The 27,019-nt window shown below is 33.3% G+C and overlaps 1 protein-coding gene and 1 long non-coding RNA gene across 2 annotated transcripts; both read right to left on the bottom strand.

Moving 5' to 3' along the window:
* Window positions 1-145: 145 nt before the first annotated feature.
* Window positions 146-1,340, bottom strand: LOC144840714 (uncharacterized). Its single transcript, XR_013611948.1, has 2 exons — window positions 1,000-1,340; window positions 146-519 (listed from the first exon to the last, which is right to left on the bottom strand). It is a non-coding gene; the product is annotated as an uncharacterized LOC144840714 (long non-coding RNA).
* A 3,072-nt stretch (window positions 1,341-4,412) lies between these two features.
* LOC144840683 (uncharacterized) lies at window positions 4,413-25,705 on the bottom strand. The gene is made up of 26 exons (XM_078696635.1): window positions 25,466-25,705; window positions 20,949-21,216; window positions 19,810-19,839; window positions 19,218-19,342; window positions 18,569-18,636; window positions 17,891-18,090; window positions 16,849-17,699; window positions 16,437-16,504; window positions 15,924-16,114; window positions 15,174-15,569; window positions 14,760-14,946; window positions 14,234-14,499; window positions 13,953-14,098; window positions 13,398-13,557; window positions 13,081-13,206; window positions 12,599-12,706; window positions 12,199-12,330; window positions 11,748-11,870; window positions 11,119-11,290; window positions 10,741-10,928; window positions 10,396-10,518; window positions 9,706-10,050; window positions 8,829-8,939; window positions 7,831-7,941; window positions 6,903-7,022; window positions 4,413-6,692 (listed from the first exon to the last, which is right to left on the bottom strand). The coding sequence occupies exons 1-26, from the start codon at window positions 25,496-25,498 to the stop codon at window positions 6,568-6,570; spliced, it is 4,773 nt and encodes a 1,590-aa protein (XP_078552761.1). The 5' UTR covers window positions 25,499-25,705; the 3' UTR covers window positions 4,413-6,567.
* Window positions 25,706-27,019: the final 1,314 nt, after the last annotated feature.

Below are 27,019 nucleotides of genomic sequence, written 5' to 3'. Positions count from 1 at the left end.
GGACTGTCTGCAAGCTAGGCCTGGACTGTTTAAATTGGTAAAATACTATAAAATCAATACATTCTTGGGGCTAAATAATTAATGAAATTTCACGATTCCCTTCTTTTTTATTATAATAATGGAGCAATAAATGAAATACACACCATTTAACATAAAACCTTTAATATTATCACAAATTAGAACAACAAGTTTTGTACATTAAATTAACATCTTTTGTACTAGGCCTTTTTCTATTTATATTTATAATGACTATTATTGCCGATTTGGAAATCACATTTAAACTTTATAACAATTACCGCACAACAACCAACCTCCGCTTGAACCTTTAAATAAGTAAATTAGGAAAATATCAAGTTTTTAAAAATTAAATGTCCTTTGGCAATAAAAATCTGTAGATATCCATAATTACTGTATGTGTTGTTTCACATATGCCGGTAAATTAATGAGAAATTGTTGTTGATTAATGCTATTTCTATTGTATTGAAGTATGCAGACAGCTTAAGAACATCCCTCTGTGATCTGTAAAAAAAAAAACATTAAATTAATAATAATCATTATTTAGTTATATTTGTAATCATTTATTTTTATTTCCTTAGGCCTAGGCCTATAAATACGCGCGCCCGACAATGAACACGCGCCAACAATACACGCACTACTCCACTATAATAACAGGCTAAAGCCTAGCTCTCCTAACTGTAAACTAGGCCTAGACTATATTGATTTTTAAATAAAATAAAAGAGGCTTTGTAAAGTTTTATGATTAAAAACAGCTTTCCTATATATTATATAATGTTCTTATTATTTTAAAAAGCAACATTTTTAATCTTATGGTATAAAAAAATGATTTTAGCTACTACCATGTGTTCCATTTTCAGCAGTAAAATAACCAAAAAGGCACATGTTTAAGCAGCAATTAAAAAAAAATAAAAAATAACACCAACGAGATTTTTTTATTAACTACTATTGAAAAATTAAATATCCAGAAAATATAAAACCCACCTTCTCAAAAAGTTAGGTTGTTTTATTACAGCCTCAACAAATTAGACGAAATTTTAACATTCGAATACCCTAAAATTGTTTAAAAAACATCGGTGTCATTCACCCTTGTTTGACACAGATATAATGGCTTTGTCGATAAAAAAACAATATCACGTGGTTCGTAGATGCTGTGTCAAAGGTTTTCATGAATTATTCATTAGTAAATAAAACCAAAAGTTCCAATTGGCCAGTTTGCAAAAACTTAATATTTATTTTTAAAAACAAAGTTGCTTCCGGGTAATTATTCACGCTGTCTCGTGTGCAAAAACGATTCGCTGCCGATAGAGGGCTCACTACTTTTTTTCCCTGGTGAATTGAATGTGCCTAGTTTACAGAAAAACAATCAAAAACGCCCACTGGAATATTAACAACATAGCCGAGACAATAGCAAGTCTAACTTGTGTCATTTTTTTGCAAACTCTAGAAAAAAGTAGAGCTATTCTAAAAAATATTAACCATGCCTTGTTCAGTGATTTCGAGCTCATGCCTCATGGGCGTCGCTTACGATGCCCGGCATGTAGAACAAACCGGAAAAGGAATTTGTTTTTGCCAGTGGCTATTCGACTCTTAAATTCTTGAACCTTGACTCTTTTTTTTTTGTACTGTGTATTGTGATATTTTGTATATTTTGTAAGATCATTTTAATCCAGACCTTTTTATTTGAATTGCCCCGTGTGGGATGATTAAAGAATTTTGAATTGAATTGAATTGAATTGAATTGAATTTATTTAATTGATTTACAATGAAATAGATTACAATTACAATTTTATCATGTTGAATTTAGTTTATTTCTGTTATAATTTTATATAAGCCAATAATAATATAGAAGATAAATTGCTTCTCTCACAATTTTTTTAAATGAATTTATTTATTTTGGTACTTTATACTAAGTACATTATTATTACAAACTATTATTTTCATATGAATCCTTTCAAATTGGTGGTTGTATTTCTGTTTTTTATCATAATTTGTTAAATGTTAATTCAGTATAATACCGTATATAATAATATGATATTGGCATTTAAGTAGTTATGTTTTATAGCTAAGAAGTATTCGTGTACAGTCTACCTCTCTTAAACATGCGGACATGATTATTGTGACCCGAGTGGTGGTGTTCATTACTGGAACAGTCCGAATTTTTTTTAATACGTAGTGTTTCTATTCAATATTTATGTAAAGTATTATGTAACCGTTCTATTGAATAAATAGAAATATGTATTTTATATTGAAAAATAAATTAATATACTAATTAATAGTACTGTTGCGTTTTATTATGTAAAATGAAACAACCTACTAAATGCAAATGGAACATTTATCTAATCAAAGATTTGTTTATTCTAATTATTTATTATTATTTATTTTTAAATAATTTCTTAAAAAAGGTTTCAAAAATTTTAAATCTGTGTGAAAATTAAATATTACATACATTTGAATAAATATTTCTTTAAAAAAGAGGGAGAAAAAAAGGAAGTGCCGAAACCCGGGAATATTCAGAACCATAGTAGGTTCTCCGGAATTGAACCAGGGACCTTTAGATCTTCAGTCTAACGCTCTCCCAACTGAGCTATTTCGGCTCTTAGGAAAACAGTGCTCACGTAGGTATCTAAACAATTAGTTAGGTATAATGTACAACATTTTAATAACATTATATCATTTGATATTCATAATACTTATATAGTTTTTTAATTAATTTATAAATGTAGGAATGTAGTTAATTAAGTCGATTGTAACGTTTTGTGTGTATTCAGTGTGTAGTTTGAAAATTAGAGGGCGGTAAACCGATATTACTAGCAGAGAGCCATATATGACTCTGATTACTAGTATTCAACAAAATTGTTTTTTTATGCAATAAGTAACCAGGCTTTATACAGTAGTGGTGCGTCCAGGTTACAAAATACAACTTATACAGATAGATTAAACTAGAGAATGAAATATTATATGTAGTTCTAAATTCTAATACTTATTTCCACACACTAGACTGGATGAAAATAGAGAAGTCGTAGGCCTAAAAAATGTGGTAGCACTCTGACAATATAAATTATCTGTCTGCCGCCCTCTTGTGACTCTACACAAAAATAAATCGTTGTTGGTTATTATTATTGTTAATATTATTATTAGTCATCTTTATTTCACTTTACTGAGTATTCCTACATCTGTTTAAGTTTGTCAAGTCATGACTCTCTATAATTGTAGAGGTCTATAGATTGTCAGTAAAAATGCTCATACAGCAACTCAATATCAACATTAGAATAATATAGTTAATTAGTAGCCTACACCTGCTAATTTGAATATTTAGCCAATCCAACTCTTTATCTGCGAATTCGCATACTAAGCCGGTGGTGTGAACTTGTTTTGCTGCTGAGTCAGTTGTAAATAAACAGCGAAGCCGGATGATCGGTACGAAATAGAGCTAATACTGTCACCTAGGCAGGTGATTTTGGTCAGGGTACACATCTCGGATAGGGCCCACACATGAGGCTTTAATTTGAATCATCTTAAAACAAAAATAATAACATCGAAACATAAACCATAGTTTTGCTGTACAAGGAATGTTCATTTCGTCTATTCTACTGTAAAATCATGTTCAGGCCTCTTGACAGGACCGATACCAAGTGTATAAAATCAATTATGCATAAACCTGCCTGCAATGCATGTGGATGTTTATGCCTTACTGATGATCTGACAGAACCGACATTATAAAAACAATGACACTTTGAGATTCTATATCTGTAAGTGGATGTTCCGGCCTTGATGTATTTATCATTTCTTTCTTTTTGTGGAATTATATTTTGTTGGACCGAGGAGGACATAGCAGGCACAAGATCATAAGAAGAGCATAGTAAGAACTAATAAAACCAATATAACACCAATAACCTAATCATACCGTACAAACATTATCAGCACACTGTAATAAGTTTATGTACTGAACCTGGGATTCCCCCACCACCACCGTATCAATACAAACACATGTGTCTTTACATTCCATGCTATAGGCCCCTAGGGATCATTATTTTACTACAAAATGTGTAAACTATACGGTAGCTGCTAGGTTTGTAAATGTAGATAACATAAGTATAAAATACACAGTATTTCTATATTCGAAATCGATCTCAGCAGTCGCTAGAGTGGCCTAAAATAATTAAGTGGTCGAGTAGTTAAGGCGCAGCAAACCATAGCTATATCAGTCAAGACGGGTTCACTCCTCGATCTGGCGTGTTTGTATATCAAGCGGAACTGTTAAAGTCATGTTGTAGCAGCTAGAATAAAAAGCACAATTACCCCCTCCACCCCACACTCTTGTAAATCGAATCCCGGTCGCCAAGATAAAACACTCACTCTGTATTACAGTAAAAACAACAACAAAATAGAAAAAGTTTTCATTATGATTCTTAATATTTATTTTATTTTACACTTTACAAAACGCAATAGATTGCAGATAATATAATTTACAAATGTTCAATCTATTTCTAATAAATACATAATAATCAAAAACAATAATAAAACAATCAAACAAAGGACACATTTTGGACCAAAACAAATATTTTCTTAAAAGAGGTGCCTCCTGAATAGGGAATGGCCATAGTTTTTTAAAACATATACTCCACTCGTTCGTTTTACGGGAAGTGTCCCTTTAATAGGGGTGGTGTCCCCTGGAACCGCGTTGACCAAAGAGTTCCAGTGTGTTTTAAAACGACAGTCAATAGGTAACACAGTCTTATGTGTTTTAGGGTAACTAATGTATTTAGGGCCTATGTATGTCTATGCCATTTGAAACAATACTCAAATGCATGTGTCGGTGAGCAATCGTACAATATAGAATAACATATTTCTAATCACTAATACTAGTAATGAAATCAAATTTATAGTTTTGTAACTTTTTAAAATGTATGTCTGCGACATCAGAAAACAATACTATAAAACGCATTCGGTGGGCGGTCCAACACATAAGAAATAATAATTTTTTTAAAGTTATTAATAACAATAATTAAATCAAATTAATATATTAATCAATATGGCTCAAATGTAAAATGAAGATAATTATCTTTATAATTAATAAGATATAAGACTCAAATAAAACATGGAATGGAAGTGGAAAGTAGTTTACTAACGCGTGTACAATGTCACACACTTAGGGTTGCTAACGCGTTACGCGTCGTATTAATCCTTCACGTCAAACAGAAATGGATTAATAGTTATGTAGTATGTTCAAACGAATGTTTGCATTAAAGTTCTTTTAAGAAATATCAATTATGTAACAAACGAACACAATTGTATGAGCATATGCCTACATTACTATTAAAGCACCGTCAAAGTCAGTACACACTATTTAAAAGTATCGTCATCATCTCATCATACGTCACATTGCGTCACATTATCATCATTTAATGTAATATAGATATACTAACCGTATCTGGCCGGAGTCAAGGTTTTTGGTTCATAATATTCACAATGTTTAAACCATTTTAAACTATTTACATTCGTTTGAGTTATTAAAATTTACCATAAGTGTGAATGATTCGGTAAAAATACAGATACAAATTGTTTAAAAAAGTGTATAAAAGGATCCAGCAGCTTAACATACCCAATTCATAGATTATATCCATTAAAATAGTCCGTAATAAGTCATGACATTCCTAATGAGGTTACGAATACTGTACTTCGTGGAGTTTTACCGATGAACAAGTCACGGTACATAAAGTAATCTATAATATATAATCTTATCTATACAATTTACATAAATATAAACACAATCGACCTAATCCAAACAATTTACACAACTTAACAGAAACTATCTACGGGTTTCATTGGCATATAATAGTAAAATTATTAGGAATAATTAGTTGCTTTTAAACAACGCAGTTAAAAACACGTTATATAAGACAATAACAGACCTCGGGTCAATGTTTGGTCCTCCGTGAGAGAGCGCATTTTATATTATAGACACCACGAATCAAGGTGTTTTAGTTTTACTACTTTCAATTTGCACCACGTGTTATCTTGACTAAAATGGACTAGGCCTTCTTGGTACGGTAACTTGTTAGTGTAAATATATGCAATAAGTGAACATGGCATATTCAATATTTAGTCAATCTAAATGCGTCATTCGAAGCGAAACTTTCGTCCAGATATAAAACTCAACCGACACACACAAAGTATTTATGTAAGCCACTACCAAACAACAGGTTATGTTGAAAAAAGTCCTCACCGTTCAATAATTGCTTCGACGACGCATAACGAATAGGACCACATTATATAGGTTTTTAAAAAAAAATATTTAAGGCCTAAAACAGGCATGATATTGTAGACTAGTAATGTTTTAGGCCTAGAACCTAACGAACGGATAGGCTTAGTCCAACAATAAGAGGTTCTAGAACCTAACGGACGGATATTTTAGTCCAGCTAAAAGTACTTGGCCTAGATCGAAACTGACTCGATACCAGCAGTCTTAAATAAATTCGTCAATGATTAGAAACTGACGATTTAAAACACACAGTTTAAGTTGTTCTATCAATGGTAGACAATGCACGCCTATCTTCGTTCGCCACATTCTAGTTCGTCGCTTCCATCAAGACAGTCATCACTGTCATCACATACGTTGTAATTTGGTATACAGTAGTTATCACTTTTACACTGGAACTCGTAAGCACCACATACTGAAAATAAACAGAATTAAGTAGTGTTAAAATACCGTCGGAATACAGTAGGGGAGAAGTAGGTCTATATCGATTACACAATAAAACGAAGGACATAGGGAGATTGAATGTATTCACTTCACAATTAACATAAAAGGGTCTACTGGTGTTACAGAAAGTTCGGCCCAAATTAGTAATAATAAATAAAAAAATGTCAAAGAAATGTCCTACCACTGCAATCTTGTTCATCGTTAAAATATTTGCAGTCATCAATGTTATCACAAACATAAGATAATGGAATGCAAGTGGTTTCATTAGCACATCGGAAAAAATCTCCAGGACACCCATCGTCTGAAATAAAATGAATGTGAACAACATTTTAAAAAGTAGTTTAGTGATGACGAGCGCTGAAGCTTGGTTCCTAATAGGACGCAACGCAAAGACGTAGGTAATTTGACCAATCACGAAGCGATGGATCATTCGACCTGTCGCTTGTGATTGGTCAACTGCGTTGCCCTTACGTCGTTGCGTTGCAAAAGGCACCAAGCTTACATATCGATCTTCTTTTTCATTAAACATTATTGTTTTCTAAATTTGGTTTATTTTTCAATTCATGCTTGATTGTTTAGCTCTTTTTTAACGTGACTGATTAAATAGATAACAGTAATATAATACTGTAGTAATTCTATATATCCTAGTCTATAATATTGATATGAAAAATAATAGTACAGTAAATGATGAAATGATAACAGAAATAAGTAACTATGCATAACAATGATGCAAATCAGGCAAAATAATAATCTACTCAAACACAGGTGAACAACTTTGAAAAAGACACTAATTTATGCAAATTATTTAAAATGGATGGTTCATAACATTTGATTACTTCGTCAATGATCAATTTTTCTGAAATATTTTACATTCTTTACTAAAATGTAATAAAAGGAATTCCTACGTTACGTAGGCCTACATTTAAATTTTAAAATGATATGCAAATATTAATGGAGTGTTCCATTTATTTACAAGGTAAGTTTTTTTAGAAAATAACAATTAATCCAAATGAGTAGAAAACTACTACAATTTATATATGACTTTTTTGGTTGTGTAATTTCAAAGCCATTTTCGGTATTGAGTAGACCATGCTAACAAAAATACGCACCACACGAGAGTTCGTCCTCAGCATTAAGACAATTTTCAATACCGTCACAAACTTGGTAAGACCCCAGGCATGCGCCTGTGTCGCTGCATATGTATTGCAAATCGGTGCATGCTGGGTAAGTCAGACGAAATTATTAGCAAAAGAAAACAAAAACGAACGAAAACAAATGGACAGAAAACAAGACTGTTTAGTGCAACGTAAGTTTAACAAGTTTTGGTATACTGTAATCGTTACAATTTCACCATAAGTATTCCGAGATATGCCTGAACTATGTCGCATTTTGGTGGATTGAGCTTTCGTTTTCACGAAACGGGCCACTCGAATACTCGAATACAAAAATAATCCTGCTCATGCTCAGAAACATATAAGCTTGCGAAGAAAGATTGCTTTGCTCCGAAATATAAAACACTTTGTTTTACGTTGCAAAAACAAGTCTTGTTTTCATGGTAAGGTATAATGGTATGGTATGCTTCTAATTAAAAGAAAATACAAGAAAATGCCTGCATGCATGATGGGCGCTTTAAAAATAATTCTGACCATGCAGCAAACTAAAAATGCATGTAGCTTCTGCACATTACTGTAAATGTACCTTTACTGTAAAATAATATTTTACTTTATAAGAATACTGTATGGATACTGTGCATGCAAATAATAATCCCACAAGAGCAGTCATACGCATTGTGTCGGGCTCAACTTTTAAACATACGGTTGCGCCTGGCACAATGGGCACGATATTCTTGTGAAACATGCCTTACTGTCAAGTAATTAACCATGAAGACAAAACAAATTTAACTCAAATACAATTTAAACAAAATATTTTCCGGATCTAGTTTTCATAAAAAGTTATGAAGCGCTAATTGAGACATAAACAGTCGATCATACACATTGTATACATTTTTCAAATACATTGTAATATCTCAATGGCGCTTCATTAAACTTTAACATAATTTATTAGTAATTAGTTGACTAAATGCACATGCAATAATATGAAAACTTACAGCAATTTGATTCGTCGGAATTATCTAAGCAATCTGAATGGCTGTCACAAGTATATTCAAATTGAATACATTTACCATCGCCACACTGGTAGTAGTCGTCTTCGTAACACTCTAATAGTAAGCATGAAAATTGGGAAATTAGTAATAGGATATGTTGCAAGCACTATCTATGAAGATATGATAATATTAACTGATTTAAAGTTGTTAATTAAAATAAAACAATTGTGGCTATACAGTAAATACCAATGTGATGATAATGTGACTGACAGGAAGTTGAGTTTGGGGATGATGGGAAGTTTATTCTACTGGGATGATGGGAAATAGTTACACCGAGAGATGATGAGAATTTGATGCTACTATAGGGTGATGGGAACTTAATGTTATATATAAGATGATTAGAAGGATTATATATACAATTATTATAATATAAAATGTTTTATTATTTTTGTTGAAAAAATATAGGAAATTGGCATATCTGGTAGGTTTTATGTTAATTATATTCATAGTTATTATAATAATAATAATATTTATTCGGCAAAAGTACGTTTTACATTTCATCTTGCCAGGAGCAAGTAATAGGCATGAGCCCAAACAGAAAACTGCTCTTACTCCATGATATAATGTGAGAGAGATGATAAACTAGACCGTTTGTTTGTTGAAAAACCAACAGTACTAAATCTATCCTTTATGTCATTTAGCTTTCGATTTGCGATGAACGACGATCTGTAAAGTACCTCATTTCAATCCATTTGAGGCACATCGATTGACCTGACCTGGGTTGGTCGTCGCAAATCGAAATCTCCCTATTATTATCATTGGCTTAGGTCACTAAAAAAGTATGTGTAGTATTATACTAAAGCAAGTTTATACTACTTACTGCCATCTGGCGCTAAACACTCAACAGTTGGAAAATCATCACATGTGACAGGCGTAGTGTAATTCAGTTCATTCCTTAGCGTTGAAAATGCTGCTGGACATGAGACGGCAACATCAATACAATGATCTATACATGGTTTATATCCATAACCATCACATTCGGGAAAGACCAAGTTACACATTAATAACATCAGGTCTTCGTGACAATCCCAGTGTTGGGTAAGCTGTCGAATAGCTTGATCGGCGATCTCAACTGTCTGTGCGAAACTATTTGGGAAAGCGGCATAGTCGTAAGGAAGGTAGTTGCTACAAAACGTGTTGTTTATATGATGGCACAGAAATAATCCTATTAAAGAAAACAATCCAGTTAGTTTCATCAGTTGATGATCAACTCCATTTTAAACCGTTAAGTGAGGTAAACATAATATTCAACAGACTTCCATTAAAATGTCATTTGGTGGTCTTATAAATTTAAAAACATACGAAATATTTAAGAATTCCATAATATATGAAAAAAGGCAAATTTACACAGACGAGTGGTTAACGGTAAGCGGAAACCCGTGTAGGTTGTCCCACGTAGAATCTGTATCTATCTTGATCGGAAACCGTCCGCTCCAAGCTTTGTGGATTCTATATTTGTATTGCCGTTACCACTCGTCTGTGTAAATAGGCCTTATATAGTAAAACAAACCTGTATCATCACACGTAGCGGCCGACTCGTCTGAATCGTCTGAACAATCGACCAACCCATCGCATTTATAATCGTCTTGTATACAGTGTTGATTGTTGTCGCAAAGAAAACCACCACAATAACCTGTACGGTACAACATTTGTAATGAGTTAGAGGAAAATGGCTGTGGTCATCTAATCTGCTGATAACTTAACCACATAAAAATCCTAGAAAGTACCATATTTCCCCTGACTGTAAACATTACCACAATCAGTGGAACTGACCACTGAAACTGAACACCAGGGGAAATGACCACCAGTGAAGCTAATCTTTCTTCAACGTTCAATTTGGCTAAAATAGTCTTACCTGGTGCTCCCAAACAATTTTCATCTGTTAAAGCAAGACATGAGATTTCAAATAAACCGTTATCCTGTGTTACAGCTTCAAATTCTTCAGCACACGTTGCAGTGACGTCCTGGCACAACGATTCACACGGGCTCAGAAAAGTTGATAGGTCATCTTTACATTCTTGATAAACTAGTGGACAGATCAGTCTAAATATAGAAATAAAATGTCAACATAACAAAAACATGCTGATGCTATGGGCAGATCTAGCTATAGAAGGAACGTCTACCCACACTTTACAATGTTAAGTTGAATGTAATTGTTGTGAATGTGTTTTGTCTTCTTGTACTAGAGTATGAGAGTGATATAGTATTTTACGAAATATATGATATAACCAACCTCATCGAATCCTGATGACAATCCGCCTCAGCATTGAATTCAGCTATTAGTGCTTCGGCGTCCTCTGGAGAACTTGCATATGTGTTTGGAAAAAGCACCATGTTCGAAGGAAGAAAATCACCGCAAATTTCGCTTGTTACGTTATAACATCGTGCCGGAAGTACTGGCGGAGCTACAATACATAAATAAACACTATAAGTAGTAGAGTTACTCAGAATCATCTGATAAATAAACATATAATACACTGTATTCTAAAGGGTTTCTTTAAATCTCCATTCGGTATAGGCCTACAACCAAACATCACAGAATGGACTGGAATATCCTTCTCAGAAACACAGATGTTGGCACATAACTAGTGAAATGTGCGAAGCGACCCATATGACCCAGTGACCGTAACAAAACAAAAATTGAGTCCTTTACTGTTCTCTACATTGTGTAGGTCTAGTAAGGTGTGGTCTACTATTTATAGACGTTTGTGTTCCTCCCACTGATATCACTGTCATTATGTCAGTCTAACAACAAATATTTTGGATCCGAAAGCCATTTTTTAGCTTGAAATATGAACTATACTTTGTAGGTGTCTGGTTTATGTTTTAGACTAGATTGTAATTAAATAGTAATTGTATTACCTGTAACCTCTGGGCAGTTTTGTTCATCTGAGCCATCTTCGCAATCAGGATCCTCATCACATTCATAAGCTGCTTCAATACAGTGACCACTTGCACACGTAAATTTATCCGAACCACATACTCCTATACGATAACATTAACAAACACATAGTATAACGTTTATAAGATCGATGTAAAGAGGCCTCCTCTGAATAAATACGTCAATCACCGTGGACCAGTAAACTTACAGATTTTGCAGATGCAATCGGGTTCGCAATAGTTAAAATACGTAGGCCTACTTTTATCTATCGAATGTTTTTTTAACACAACAACGGTGACCAAGATTTCTAGTTGTGTGATATTTAATTAATTACGGATGTACATATGTGTTCTCTTGTTTTGTGAGCGGGTTTGTGTGCGCACACTGGTGTACTGTATGTATTTATTTGTAATAAAAGGCAAACTAACTCACTTGGTCCGTCCGTAAATTCATTTTGACAATTGTCTTCGTCTGCTCCATTTCGACAATCAGGCGTACCGTCGCAGAAGTAAGATGACACAATACATATTCCGTCTCCACAATCAAATTGATTTGGAAGGCAATCTAAAAGTAATGTAATTGACAATAGAGAGTCATTATATAAAAAGAAACTACATACTACTAATACTATTAGGGAGCAGAGGTTGAGATTTTTCCTCCCCGTAACCACTGCCTAAAGTAGGCCTACCTCGTTTAATGCAATGGTATCAGTTTTAATTACGAACTTTACAATAGTTCATTCTGTAAACTCATTTATAGACATCAATTGGTTACGTTGAAATTCGAATACAGCTTTTGGGAGGTAAACATTATTATTGATAATAATACTTACCACAATTCTGTTCATCGGATCCATCTAAACAATCATAGTCGCCGTCACACAACCATCCATCATAAACACAGTCACCCATACCACAGGTAAATTCATCATCAGAACAACCTAAAACAAGTTATCATATCATATACAATCAATATAACATTATATTAAAACAATTTGACAAATTTATAATAGGCACCAAAAGATGCGGGTGCTTGTCATTTTGGTTACTATATTACACACAAACATAATATTCAGGACAAGACAAAAACAAATTATTAATAAAATATATGCATTGTAATAAATATTAAAACCGATAAGCACCTCTGGTGAAACACTCCCTTGAGGGGAAATACAAATAATTTCTCTTTACTTGTGATGCTGTTGTTATATCAAAGTTATTTATAGTAATATTTTGCAAGCAGATTTCTGTCAGAAAAGCAGCCAAATTGATGACGACTCTTTACTTCAAAATTCATTACTATATTTACGCTTACCACACATAAGTTCGTCTGAATTGTCCCTACAATCATTATGTCCGTCACACTGCCAGTCTTTGTTTATACAAGGTCCATTTGAACATCCGAACTCCTCATCTGTACAAATTCTGTATTGAGGGGTTCCTTTTACAATAGAAAACATGACATTATAAATGGAATCTAGAAATGGCAGCAAATCGGTTGAGATTTGTGTTGACAGAGTAAACCAAAGGGTGTGCAGAATATAATTGTATTATATTGCCATGGTATAGAAATTATAGAATTTTACTATTTAAATATGTCTGTATCAAACTACGGAATACTTATAAACTTACCACCACCAAGAACAAGATTGATAAAATCTATATATGTGGGCACTCTTGTGTAAATTCCTGGTGAATTTGGTAGAGCGCATTCTACTCCGTTACTCACTATACCGTAGACATTCCATACACCGTCAAGGTTTTGGCAAACAAGTGGACCACCGCTGTCACCCTGTAGGATAAACACCACATTATTATATAGTTATTAATTATTCACGGATATTGTATTAGTAAGTGAAATTACGAAATGAATAAATCATGAAGTGACAATTTGTCGTCGGTTTATTTTATATTTTTTTTATTTTCGTCATGGAAATTATTTCTTAATTATTTCTTTGTGGTTTCAAACTCCAAAATAGAGCTTGATATTATGTTCATGGCGGCTAGAATCAGTTGGTGGAAGAATGATATATATATATATATACTCTACAGCTCACTATGTCGGTCGGTTGGTCGGTAAACAAAAACTTGAGCACGCGACTGCAGCCATGTATATGGCCTTGATTTTTTTAAGAAGCTTATAAAAAATCCATGGTCACATGGAAATAAATGGTAAATCTGGTATACCTGACATGCATCTTTCCCGCCTTCTGGAAACCCAGCACACACGACACGTTCGTCGATTGCGATTCCAATGGAAGCGAAGCGCGTGGCACAAGTATTAAGATCCACCAACGGAAGACTAACCTCTTGAAGAACATCGGGTAATTTACCTAGAAAATGACATATTATTATTATAATTAGTCCTTCTTTTTTAGAAATTGCAAATAAGCGACCCCCAGACAATGTTGATTTTGTTTGTCAGTGGCACGTGACCATCGCTAATATTGGATTATATTTAAACCTACCATTTCCTGTCAGGTCACCCCATCCAGATATGTAACAGAATTGACCGGCCTGGAACTGAGTTGCATTGGTGGAGACACACGCTGGTCTTACATAATCTGTGTATTCTACCTGCCTCTCCAGTTTTAGAATAGCTATGTCATTCTCAAGCGTCAGAGGGTTGTATTCTGGGTGGGCATACGACTCTTCTATCCCGATCCTCTGCTCACCCGCAGTGGTTGCTGAAGATATAGTGGTCGTACCTAACACTGCAGTGTTGAACAGTCCACTACAAAGGGAAAAAAAGTTGACACATCAATTTATACAAGCAATTACATTAGTTGATCTAGGAGTTGTAGCTAAAATCTTATCTGTTTCAACAATTCTTGCTAACGCTTTTAGCCTCGTGCGACATTAGTAAACAGCAAATTATTATATCTAAATAATTTGCTTATAATGGTGCTGTTATAAATACACTATTAGAAAAGTTTCTACATTCCCCATTCCTTTACTTAAGTAGTAGAAATTAGACTAAATCACAGAACTTACAGACAATGTGCCGCAGTTACCACATACTGTGGCGCGATCAAAACAGCTCCACATTTATGAGAAGTGAATCGTTGTAGAGATATCATCCAAGGCCATTCACCCTCTGTGGCTGCTTGGCCACCAACTATTCTGGCCGATGCGGGTTGGTGCAATGGTCGAGTGCTGCATATGTCTTCATTGTATACAGCTGAAAGTAAAACAAACATTTAATCAAAATATACTAAACCGTAAAGTGACATCTAATTTTGAGAATATTGTGCAACGCGAGGTTGTAACTAATTTGCGATTGAAAACCGGAGCGCTGCCTGTTTCGAAGCTTAATTATTCCTAAATTGTCATGTGTCAGATAATCCAACCTAAACTATCTACTTTACTACCAATCTGAACAAAATGTAATGCTGTGTTTGCACTTACAAGGCGGTCGATTAATAACCTGGCCCTCAGATGTAAAACATGGTTTAACCAGACTCGCTTCACCAAGAACAGTACAGTTTGTTATTTGCGACGTAATATTGGCCTCAACAGCTAGTAGAATCCCACTGTCGTCACTTGTGGTGACGTCCTCGCAGAATGACTTACAAGGGAGCATCTGTGGCGTGGAATCGGTAGGGCAATCAGGATAGACTTTACTGCAGAGATACAGAGCAGCGTCTGAATTACACGATCCACCGAAGACGCTTAAAATCTCTTCTGCCTCGGCCTGGGATTTAGCAAGATCGTTTGGGAAGACAGCAGAATAGTACGGTAGATTCCTGCAACAATCTGATGTTATGTTGTGACAAGTGAAAACTTCTTCTGCAGAATTTGTTACTAAAAAGAAAAAACAATTGTTTAGTTTTCTCTCTAATGCTAATAGTAACCTCAATAATCGATAAAGTAAATATTAGTAGACGTAGATAGTCTAAATCTCATACATCTTTGGATAAATAAATAAAAATGTTGTTAAATAGAATTTAAACATTAGACGCATTGATGTTATAATACCATAGATTTGTAGGTCTTTTGTGATCGATTTCCCAAAATTTGGTATGTGCATCATCTCCGAAACATATGAAGATGCGCATATGAATAGGTTTCTGCCTTGCATTAACTCTTAATAATAAAAACAAAGTTATTTTCTAGTTAATTCATAATATTAATGTTTAAATAAGTAAGATAACTTACCGTCAATCACTGTAACGCTATCTTTCAATATATCCAGGTTTCCAAATAAGCCAATGTCTATGCCGTTCCTTACAGAATAGACTACTTGATTGCTTATATACTCAGACAAAGACATTTCATTGGTGATGTTGTAGTACGTAGATGGTGCACTTGTGATGTATATTGTAAATGAAACACTGATCGAACCAGATCTAGTTTGAAAGAATATATAATTATATACTGTACATCAGCAAACTTTAATTTTTGTGGTTAGGTTTGTGTACATTTTCAATCATAGAGGTATTATTATTTTCACCAAAGGGGTTGGCGAACGCAAGACATTTGCCTTCTACATGTAGGATTGGTCAACACATTGCAAAGAGCTATCCTTAGAGACTAATACGTTTGCTGATGGTCTCTAGTTTGAAAAGGGCACTCTCGACTACGGGCTTGTATGGTATTTACTTATTGAAGGATATGGACAAACAATTTTATTTACAATCATTTTGGTTTCATATTCATTGTGAAACTTACTTTAGTTCAGTGATGTCATTGCCAGCATAAACAGGCTCCAGTTCTCCAAGTAGAACAGCACAATCAACCTAAATGGAATTAATTTTATTTTAAGAGTTATAGAAGTAACACCATTTTAGATTCCAACTGTAATACTGTATGATATGGTTGATCAGAATATTGTTGTTAGGTATGTCAGTAACTAAACAACAATATGCCATATATAATGTATGTAGGTAATAGTAGAAGACATTATTATGATGGCAAATTCGAGACTGAAGTAGTTGGGTCGTACTGTTAAAAAGATGTATTTAACCTCATTCGTTTCTCGGTAAAGTGTCACCTGAAAATAGGTGTTTTTCCTGAATTGTAAAGATATCTAAACTGGTGGTGAATGAATTAAAAAGAATGCATTATTGTATTAACAACTTACCCCAATTCTAACAGCTCTTACTAAATCATTGTAATCTTGAGAAGTCTTGTTATTCAGTGTTTCTGGATAAGTTGAATTTATTACCATAGAACCGAAAACATGAATAGGTGCGGATGAATTTGCTGGAAATTCAGTCAGACTATAAGGGACCGATTGACCCTGATATGTGCTTGAATACAACTCGGTGAATTCTTCTGTTGTTAATATCGTTGTTAATTGCTCTGTTGTTATGCCCACTGTTGTGAACATTTCCTGAGTTGTTTCTTGCTCCGTTGTCAGCTGCTCAGTAGTAGATTCATCAGTGGTCGGCATTATTGTTGTTAATACTTCTGTTGTTTCTTCCAATGTTGTAGATTTATCTGTTGTATGCTGTAATGTTGTAGATTCTTCTGTAGTTTGCTTCGTTGTCACGACAGTTGTTGCTTCGTAAAGAGTGGTGGCTAGTAAGGTTGTGCTGTCGTGGACTGTTGTTTGTTCATTTGCTTCAGTAGTGAAGTCTTCTAATGTGGTCCCCTCGGATTCTGTCGTAAGTGTGTCTTTTGTTGTCGATCCTTTCGTAGTTACTTCAATTGTTGTTTCGTCATACACAGTAGTGAGAACTTCGGTTGTAACCCGTTCATCTGCAACAGTTGTCAATGGTGGATTGGTCGTTGCTTCATCTGTGTTAATACCGAATGTTGACATTTTACTGGTAGCTGGTCGAGCAGTAGCAGCCTTTGTAGGTTGTGGAATGTTTGTTGTAATTATTTTAGACGTCGCATCGTCTGGAGTTGTTGTCAAGATGACTGCTTTCGTAGTTAACGGTCTGGATGAGGTTGGTTTAGACGTAACGGGTTGAATGTCAACACGAACTACAATAACAAAAATATAAGTGATGGCTAGAAACGAGTTAACTATCAATACAAAACACGTGGAAGTTATTAATAAAGTGTTTTTGATTTTTTCTCTCATTTTCGAAAAATAATAATATCATTCAATTAAGTTTCAGCGTCAGAATGATAACGTAAAGAATGATTGCTGAAAAAGATTATTATAATCTTACCATCATTAATTGACGTTGAATCTTCTTTGGCATTCAGTTCTGCATTTAACGTTGAATTTGAGTCGGCTACAGCATCATTTATCACTTCAGTGATATCTTTTTCTATATTGTCGCCAAGTTCTTCGGAACCAGCGTTTTCATCAAGATGAGGTGGAATGTCATTAAAATTTAAATTAAAAAGAACAACTGTACTTCCGTTCCTGAAACCAAATGAAATTGATTAATACTTATATATATGATCTAATTGGTTATTATGATAATATAGTACTAGTTTAGGACAACAAGGAAGAATGATTTCAATGGTGGTGGTAAAGCAACCATGGTTGTTATACCATCGATTGTGGTACTGTATTGGCACCAATGGTTCAGCAAATGGCTGTGGTTGTATCGACTATGGCGGTGTTAGTGGTAGCAATGATGGTGGTGGTAGCAACAATTATGGTGGCAGCAATGATGGTGGTTGTTGTTGCGGTAGAAATTACCGACGGTGATGGTAGCAACGATTATTTTAAAGTTATGGTATCAATGATGGTGGTATGAAGTAGTTCCGGTACTGTACCAGAACGATGTAACTTTCATGAATAGAGTAAAATTAAGTTGATTTAGTATTAATACTGAATCAAAATGTCCTTGTTTGAGATTATTAGAAAAAGTAATGTAGATTATTATCTTTATTACCTGAATTCTATAACCGTTGTACCAGCGTAAGTCGAGCTGTAATTACTTGTTAACATAACTTCATCCATCTAAAAAATAAATACATTATCATAAATAAATTAAATTAGATACAACAGCAGTAATCCTAATGCTATTTAGAAATTAATTGATGTTTTAATTGCATCCCATTTGTTAATAGCATAAATTAAAACGTGTAGGTTAAATCATTTATTTCCTAGGGAGTTAGGTATTACTTTTATTAGATTCAGTACATAGGTTTTAACAAAGTATAACATTTTGAAATTGTGGTTGTTTATAGAACGGGTGGGTTATTTATAAGTATCCATGTTTCTATAAACAGTAGGGTTAAAGGTTTTCCATCAAAGTTTTTTCATGATTAAACATTCTTTAAATAATATATTTACACTGTACTGTGACGTGTAACCTTCTTGAACCCAAAGTAAGAGCTTGAACAAATAAAACATAGTACATTAGAACAAGTCTTGGTTTCCACTAGGAGGCAACGCAAGGACGTAAGCGCAACTAGATTTGACTAACGTCAAGTGGATAATCCGAACTACTCGAGTGTGATTGGTCAACTCACTTACGTTGTGAGTACCTTTGCGTTGCGTCCAAGTGGGAACCAAGCTTAAACAACTAAAATACTTACTGCTTCAATAAAATCCATTTCTAATTGCTGATACTCCTCACTATTTGGATCATTATATTGTATTAAAAAACTCTGTCCTAAACTCAGCTGTCCATCTACTGAAATACCTTCTACCAGCGGAGGCACTGGAAAAAAAATACAGAGTTATTAGGCCTATTAAAAGTGTATCTGGATTTATTTTTAAAATGTAACATTTTAAGCCTCGGTCATTTTCTTACTTATATCCCTACAGTACTACTGTAGGCCTATACACATCAGTCTTAAAGTAGAGAAATTATTTATTTAGACCGCAGGACTACATTTATTTATTTTCCATTTAAAATAGGCCTGTGTAAGTTTACTGGTGGAACTAGTTGTAAAATTAGCCTGGCAGTGATGCTTATTAAGTTTCTCCGGCACAAGACTAATGTAACGTGTAAAATATCACATAGGCCTATGAATTTCGGAAGAAAATATTTAGTGAGACAGCAAAGATAAAGAATGGCTTTTGAATACGATTCAATCATCATTACGAGCTTGATATTGAGTAGGTCCTACTGTATATACAAAGGTGCCACGTGACAAATTTTCAAAATAAAAATCATCAACTTACTTTTAGTTACATTTGGTTTATCTTCATTTACTACAGTAGAAAAAAACATGAGAAGGTTAGTACAGTATGCCGCGTAGTATCATTATTGATTGAACATTTAAAAAATCACAAAGGGAGTTGGCTCCTCCGAGTACAGTACATCGTACATCAACAAACATTCAGGCATTGGTCGTCAAAAATTGAGATATATAAATCCATGGCGGCTTTATTAATAATATACCTAATTCATGCAGAACATATTAATTTGAATGTAGGAACTTTTCTGAATACTCTTCTATCAATTAGGCTTACTTCGTATCCAATTTAATAATTTATTACCGTAATAAATAGAAATAGATTTTTTTAGATTCCCAAAATTATCTTGGTAGGCTCTATGACATAAACAATTAATGAATTATTGTATACTATTTGTAAAAAAAATAATATTCTTCTAATTTATTTTAAAATAGACAAAACTAAATTGATATCACAGTATTTTGTATATGTTACAGTTCTTCTCTTTATCATTTTACACAATAAGAATACATGTACATAAAAGATACTCAGTATTTACTTTAATTTAAACGTATTCTTATTGTTTAAAACGATAAAGAGAAGAAGGCATTTTCAATTATCGTATGATCTATATAGTCTGTGCAGGAATTTATTGCAACCTTGTGTTGTTTATAATAGGATCTGAACTCGTCTCCTTTTTACCAAATTTATTTATACAGTACTGTCAAGGTTGATCAGTTGATTTGTTAATAGTGTTATCGTTTGGTCTCCAGAATATTTGCAGCAAACGAGCAATTAAACCAGTTATTGGTAAATACGGAACGCCCAAAGTGAATTAATCTTTTTAACATAAACTGTATTCTATTTACAGTATCATTCACTGAAAACATTAATGAATATTTTAGTTTTATAATAAACAAATGTTCTGAATAAACAAACTTATTATACTTTGCAAATTTATTCCTTCATCTCTCAATTCTCGTAATTTGGAAGAATAAATGAAACGCGCGTTAAATGCAGTGCTGAAACTGGATTGGATTGAGCTGTGATTTGAGAGTGTCACTGTGTCAGTGATTTGTTAAGACCAAAAATAGAGCCAACTGTCCATGCACACAAGAATAGTAATAAATATGTTATATACCTACCTAAAAAATAAATAAATAATATACATGTTGCTACAACTGCTAAGAAAAATAACACGAACAAAAAGGAGGCCAGTGCAACCTGTTTCCTTCTGTTTTTGTACGGTTTCTTATATCTATATTTTGGTTGTTCATGTTGGTGTGTCGTCGGCATCACATAGTCGGAATTAAAGCTTCGAGTATCAACGTCTCCCATATAGTTTGTGTAGTGGTAAACCGGATCCAGAGGATCGTCGGTGTACGCTTTATTGTGGGCCGCAAGATAAGTAGGCTGCAAAAGAAAAACAATCAGTTAAAACGTATTTGTTTTTTTTATTGCCGTGGTTGTGAGAAAAAACAATACAACAATTCTATTTTTAAACGTGAATACCGTAAACACGTTCGGATTCGGAACCGATCGTTGATGAATGTTCCATAACAGTGTATTGGTACGGAATAAACGATAGTTACATATTATATAGTTTACAGTTTGTTAAAATTATAAAAAAAGTCGTCGTATAGCGCAATGTACATACATTATACTGTAACTTGCGTCTTGTAATTAGTGATACATGTATTGTTAAAATAAAATATAGTCTAGTTTGTCCTAAGTGGCCGCCCATAGCCACATTTGCATTACATTGGCTGTGTAGTTGGATGGATTTAATTAGGTCTTCTCGAACTGGGTCAATAGATTATAGAAATGTCCTACAGTACTGGAAGTACGCTATTTTGATATAAATTGACCTATACAAAATCAATTGCCAAAAAAAAACCCCAGTGAAATATTATTGTATCTTTTGATTCAATCCACTTTTTGTTTTATTCTTTTTTAACAGTTTGATGTTGAATTTATTTTTCTTTTTGTACAAATCATCGTTGATCGTTTGAATAGCCAAATTCTTAAATTTACGGTCGTCCGGATATAAAATCTTGAAAATGCTAATGATGCTTAGGAATAATTAGTTTACACACTGTAGGCCTAAATATACTGAAAAAACTGACGAATAGTTTTACTTTAACAACGATACAATGGCATTACACAATCGTGCGAAATATGTGTTTTCACATTCTTTATTCTTTTTTTAAACTTTCTAAAGTGTGAAAGTGCAATGTTTAAACTTAAAGTTATGACTAAGTGTATAAAGAATGTTCTAAGAATGCCTGGTGAATAGGGCTAAGGTATGGATTTATCGAAAGTTGATTTTTATAAAATTAGATTATAATAATATTTAAAAAGAACAAGATATCCAAAGTTTACAATCTACCCATGTTTACCGTTAAATCTTTTCTAAGCGAAATAATAATTTTCAGACATAATAATAGATTTCTTTTAAATAATATCTAGCGACTTTTCCTCATTTGAAAATGCTAGTAAAATACCATAATAATACTTCTAATAATTTCCGGTAATTAATTAAAGTAAAACAAGGGTAACATTCTGTTTATTTTTTTAGTAATATTAATATTTATTTAGTATTTTTCTCGAACCGAACTTGACCAAAAAATGTAAGATAAAACGAATGTTGATGTTCATGTGCAGACACCTGGCTACGAGTCTTGAGGAATCGAGTAGCAGATGACCTTTACCTAGTACAGGCTACCACGATAAATAATATTGTCACAACTAATTTATCAACGACAAGTGACAAATACAAGGACCAGTGTGGTAAATCCACAGAAGCCCAATTAACAGGGTGCTACGCATGGTGCTCACAGCTTGAACCTATAAATTATAGGCCCATGCTCACAGCGAGGCAAGGTAATCAAACACTTTGCGAAAAACCATAACAGACTAAATAAAAATAAACAAAGGCACGGCAACAACTATTTAAATCCCATCTATTTTGTAAAAATGGGATGGTGTTAAATAGTTTTATCCTGGAGGAATATTTATAAAAATAAATTCCTCCATGGTTTGATGCATGGCTAACAAAACCCAGCGTACTGGCTCACCCATAACTCCGGATCGTTATATCATTAATATAGTATACTAATAGTATACATTAGATGATAGACAGGCCAACTATTATAACTGTAGTACTAAAGCATTTTTAAAAATTTAAGATTCTTCAAGATTCATTCATTTATTAATTCATCCTTTCATTAAGAAATTGCATTGCTTGCTTGCATTTAAAAGTAGAATACAACAAATGTAGAAATGTTTAAAAAGTACACGTCACACAAAAATCGCCTTTTAAAATTTAAGTTAATTGTAAATACTCGGTGGTTTTTAAATAGCATGCTTATTATTTTATTTAATTCAGCATTTACTGAGCACATGCCTATCATTTTGAAAAAAAAACCCAATGGAAAATAAATGTAAATTGTTCTCCCGAAGGTCATGTTCGGGTGGGTTAGAAATTGGTATAAATTAAAAATACAGATATAAGGGAGAGGGGTTCGTAATCGTCTGTACTGACGACTTCTTTGGTAATCAAGAGTGGAGTACTATACTATATACTATATTATATAGATGTATAAAGCGCTTTTCCAAAAAAAAAAAGACCAAAGCGCTGTACTCTACGTTATATCATGAAGGAAACCCTCCATAGTTGTTACATTATTATGTTGACAGCAGGCGTTCATTGGTGTCAAAAATCATTTTGTTTTTGTATGATCCTAGTTTGTTTTAAAAACCTTGGTATTTGGTATCTCTTCCAACCCATACATCACGTCAACAGTATTATCTTATGAAGAATGGTTCAGCTTACGACCCTCGGCCTCACGTGACCGTATCAATACATTATTCTCAAATGACAAAACAAAGGTAGCAATTGTTATCAATTAGGCGGAACAATACCGAATACAATCAGGCAATATGAATCACTATTAAACCTTCATTGAATACACCTCTTCGTTTATATCTAGAAATGAGAAACCTAGTACACTATTTGTATTAACATAACTTATTTACATAGTTAGAATAGAACCTATGAATAGGGTTTTCAATATACTGTATATGGTCTACTTCATTACAGTGACTTATTTTATTCACGCTCATGAAGAAGAGATTTTTTAATAGAAACTAATGAGTCAACTGTTAATGGTTAATGCAATTGGGGATATTTACAAATTATGTACAAAAACACTATTTAACAGGTATCTTTCTATGAATTGTACTTATTGTAATACTAACTAGATTATAGATATCTCAAAATAATCAAAGCCTAGCAACTGATAACTGCGTTTTATCTCTGAACTACAAAACATTTTAGTTTGCAATAAAAATGCATCCATTTAATTTAAATGTTCATGTAGGTGCAGTACGCAGTACTCTTGGAAACAAATCTCCCAGAGATATTCACACCAGGCTAGTGATACGGAGGCCGTGGGTTCGAGTTCCATTTGAAAATAAATAATATTATTGCTTTTTTCACTGTTTTGCTCATAATCTTGATCAAGTAAAATCCAACACATATAATTATAGAAAGTGATTGTACGTGACGTATATTTCATAATATATAAATTACATAAAACAAAGATGACGAATGTTTGAAGTATGAAATCAAATATTAACCACTTAATAATAAACAACGACCACACCGCGAGTCACACCCGAGTTGCTTTGATCTATATGGTTACACAAGCATTCCCGAAACAAGGTCAACAAGAATGAAGACAATAGTAAAGTGTTGCATTGAATCATTGTTAGCCATACGCTTACGTCATCAAAGTGTCTTCTGTGTTTGCACAGGGAGTTGTAAAAGTGAATACTATCACATTCTTAGGCCTTGGAATGTACCTGTAGGCCTAGGTACTAAAATGGGGAATGCCGTCTCATCTGATCACGTATCAGAGGCCTGCTTAAAACCTATTGTCTTTTCTCAGTACCATTTTTGTTTTTGATTGATAGTTTGAACTAATGCTTTCTAGGCCCATTTCTATTTGCAATTACGTTGTGTTGTAGTGATATTTTGGTATCACGGGTAACCAAATAAATGAATAAACATCAAATATAAATCTCCAACAATTATTACTTTTATGAACACATTGTTATACCACCCCCATCCAAATAAAATTATTCCAATGCAGTTATTTTATATATGGCATAATTTTCAATTAACTTTTTGACCAAAAAAAATGTACTTAAATAAGACAAAAAGACAATTTAACATGCTATTACTGTTGTTAGTACGAGTACTATATACTAACTATTAAATTCAATAGGGAAAGAAATACAAGTTATAAGATATATATCCAGTGATATTAATAAATATGTTCCTTACTAATATTAATACAGTACTGTAATTGGTTTGAACCTCCAATGAAGTTCTGGAAAATATGTAGTGTATTGAATTAGTATAGTAGTACTAGTACTACCGATATAAAGTACTGATTGGTAAAAAAAATGAACTAAGAATATCATTATGGTCGAAACTCACTCACATACAATGACATTGTATGGTACTTACAGTATTCATCAATATGACACCGTTATAATGGAACAGTATGGCAAATCCGTAATGTATGTACAGTAAAGTATACAAAACTTAAAAACTACTGAACTGTCTCATACATGGTGAGAGACTGAAGCTTACCTCATAAATAGAATTCGGTCGAATGTAAGACATGATGAGAAAATAATATCCACCAAAGAAGATGTAATTAAGTCCAATAGTTTAGCACGGTGCTAATTAGTATTATATACCCTCCTTGGTATCGTAATTCCGGTATTTCTTAACTGTCAAATGTTGTGTGAATGTCAACAGCGGATTTCCGTTCTACTGACGATTCGACGAACTCGTCTTTTATCAAAGCGTCAAACTGCTCTATTCATATTCATGAATGGGCGAGGCTTAAAAGGTGACGTCATCGGTATCAACCAAATATGGTGAGTAATGGTTTCGCGCATTATTTTTTTTAATTATTTGTAAATAACTATAGTGGGAAATATATGCCCCTTGCAAATATATTAAAATAAACAATTATTGTTAGCTTAATAAAAAAAACTGTAATTTTAATCCCTAAATTTATACAGATTTATAAAATTTAAACAAACGTTTAATAGACCCTCTGGTTACTTACTGTACCTATCTTTTGTAATCAAATACTGTAGGTTAATTGTTGATGGAGTTTCTCATCAGGCGGAAGTTTCGTTTTGCTATTAAGAAAACTTTAGCATACGAATTAACAAGAGGCGCAGGTTTGAAGATAGGGTTTACCATCAGCCTTCAAAATTGACTGGTATCAATTAATTTTTTCATCTGAAATATTCGTGTATAAATAAGGCTCAAGGGGGCTTACTTTAAAGGCCAAGAGAGTACCATGTAAGAACGTGGCATTTCGGAACGTTCATGCTTTTAATGCGTGTTTGATAGGCCTACTTTGATAGGCCTACTTTGATAGGTCTGATTAACCTCTTTCTGGATTTTATTCTCATGATGTTCAGTTTTCTGCTACAGGTATCATGTTATATACAATTGAATCAAATTCCTCTGAAATGCGCTAGAACTTGGCCTTTGACAACAACTGTTAGTTTATTTTTATCGAATAAAATACACGTTTGAATATGTGAAATACTTTCCTAGGCTTTAAGTGTTCTTTTGTTAAATCCTGTTATTCTATTTCTTTTGTACATAAAAGTACAGTATACGTATGTCGTGGCTAATGCACTGTGGGCCTCTTTTGTGTCGGTGTACATTTGAATTTTGTTTTCCTATCTCAATACTTATAAGTAGTGTGTTTGTTTTTTATTAATAGTAAAACGAAAAATAAAAGTTATTTTCGAAAAAAAATATGTTTTTTCCTGATTGATACTTAATTTATTGGGCCTTCACCTTACTATGACATGGCATTCATTCGTTATCATTTTTGTTGGATTCACTCCAATTTGATAAAATGTCATCATTTAGGCTATGTATTATAAAATTACTGTTCTTATGATGAGCCTGGCTTACATAATTAGTTTTGCTTACTTCCTCCTTAACCATTAAAAAAAAACTATATTATAACTTAAGGCCACGTAAGGTATGATTGCTTAATGTTTTGTACGAGTCGGATGATCCATTACTTATTCGCTCGGATTATCTTCAAAAAGAAGATTGATGCAAATGTTTGTATGACATTGTCAAGGTCTGAGTATGGTTACAAAA

The sequence above is a fragment of the Antedon bifida genome, chromosome 4 (genome assembly GCF_963402885.1).
Source record: "Antedon bifida chromosome 4, ecAntBifi1.1, whole genome shotgun sequence".
NCBI lineage: Eukaryota > Metazoa > Echinodermata > Crinoidea > Comatulida > Antedonidae > Antedon > Antedon bifida.
This window is presented reverse-complemented; position numbering and strand designations above follow the sequence as displayed.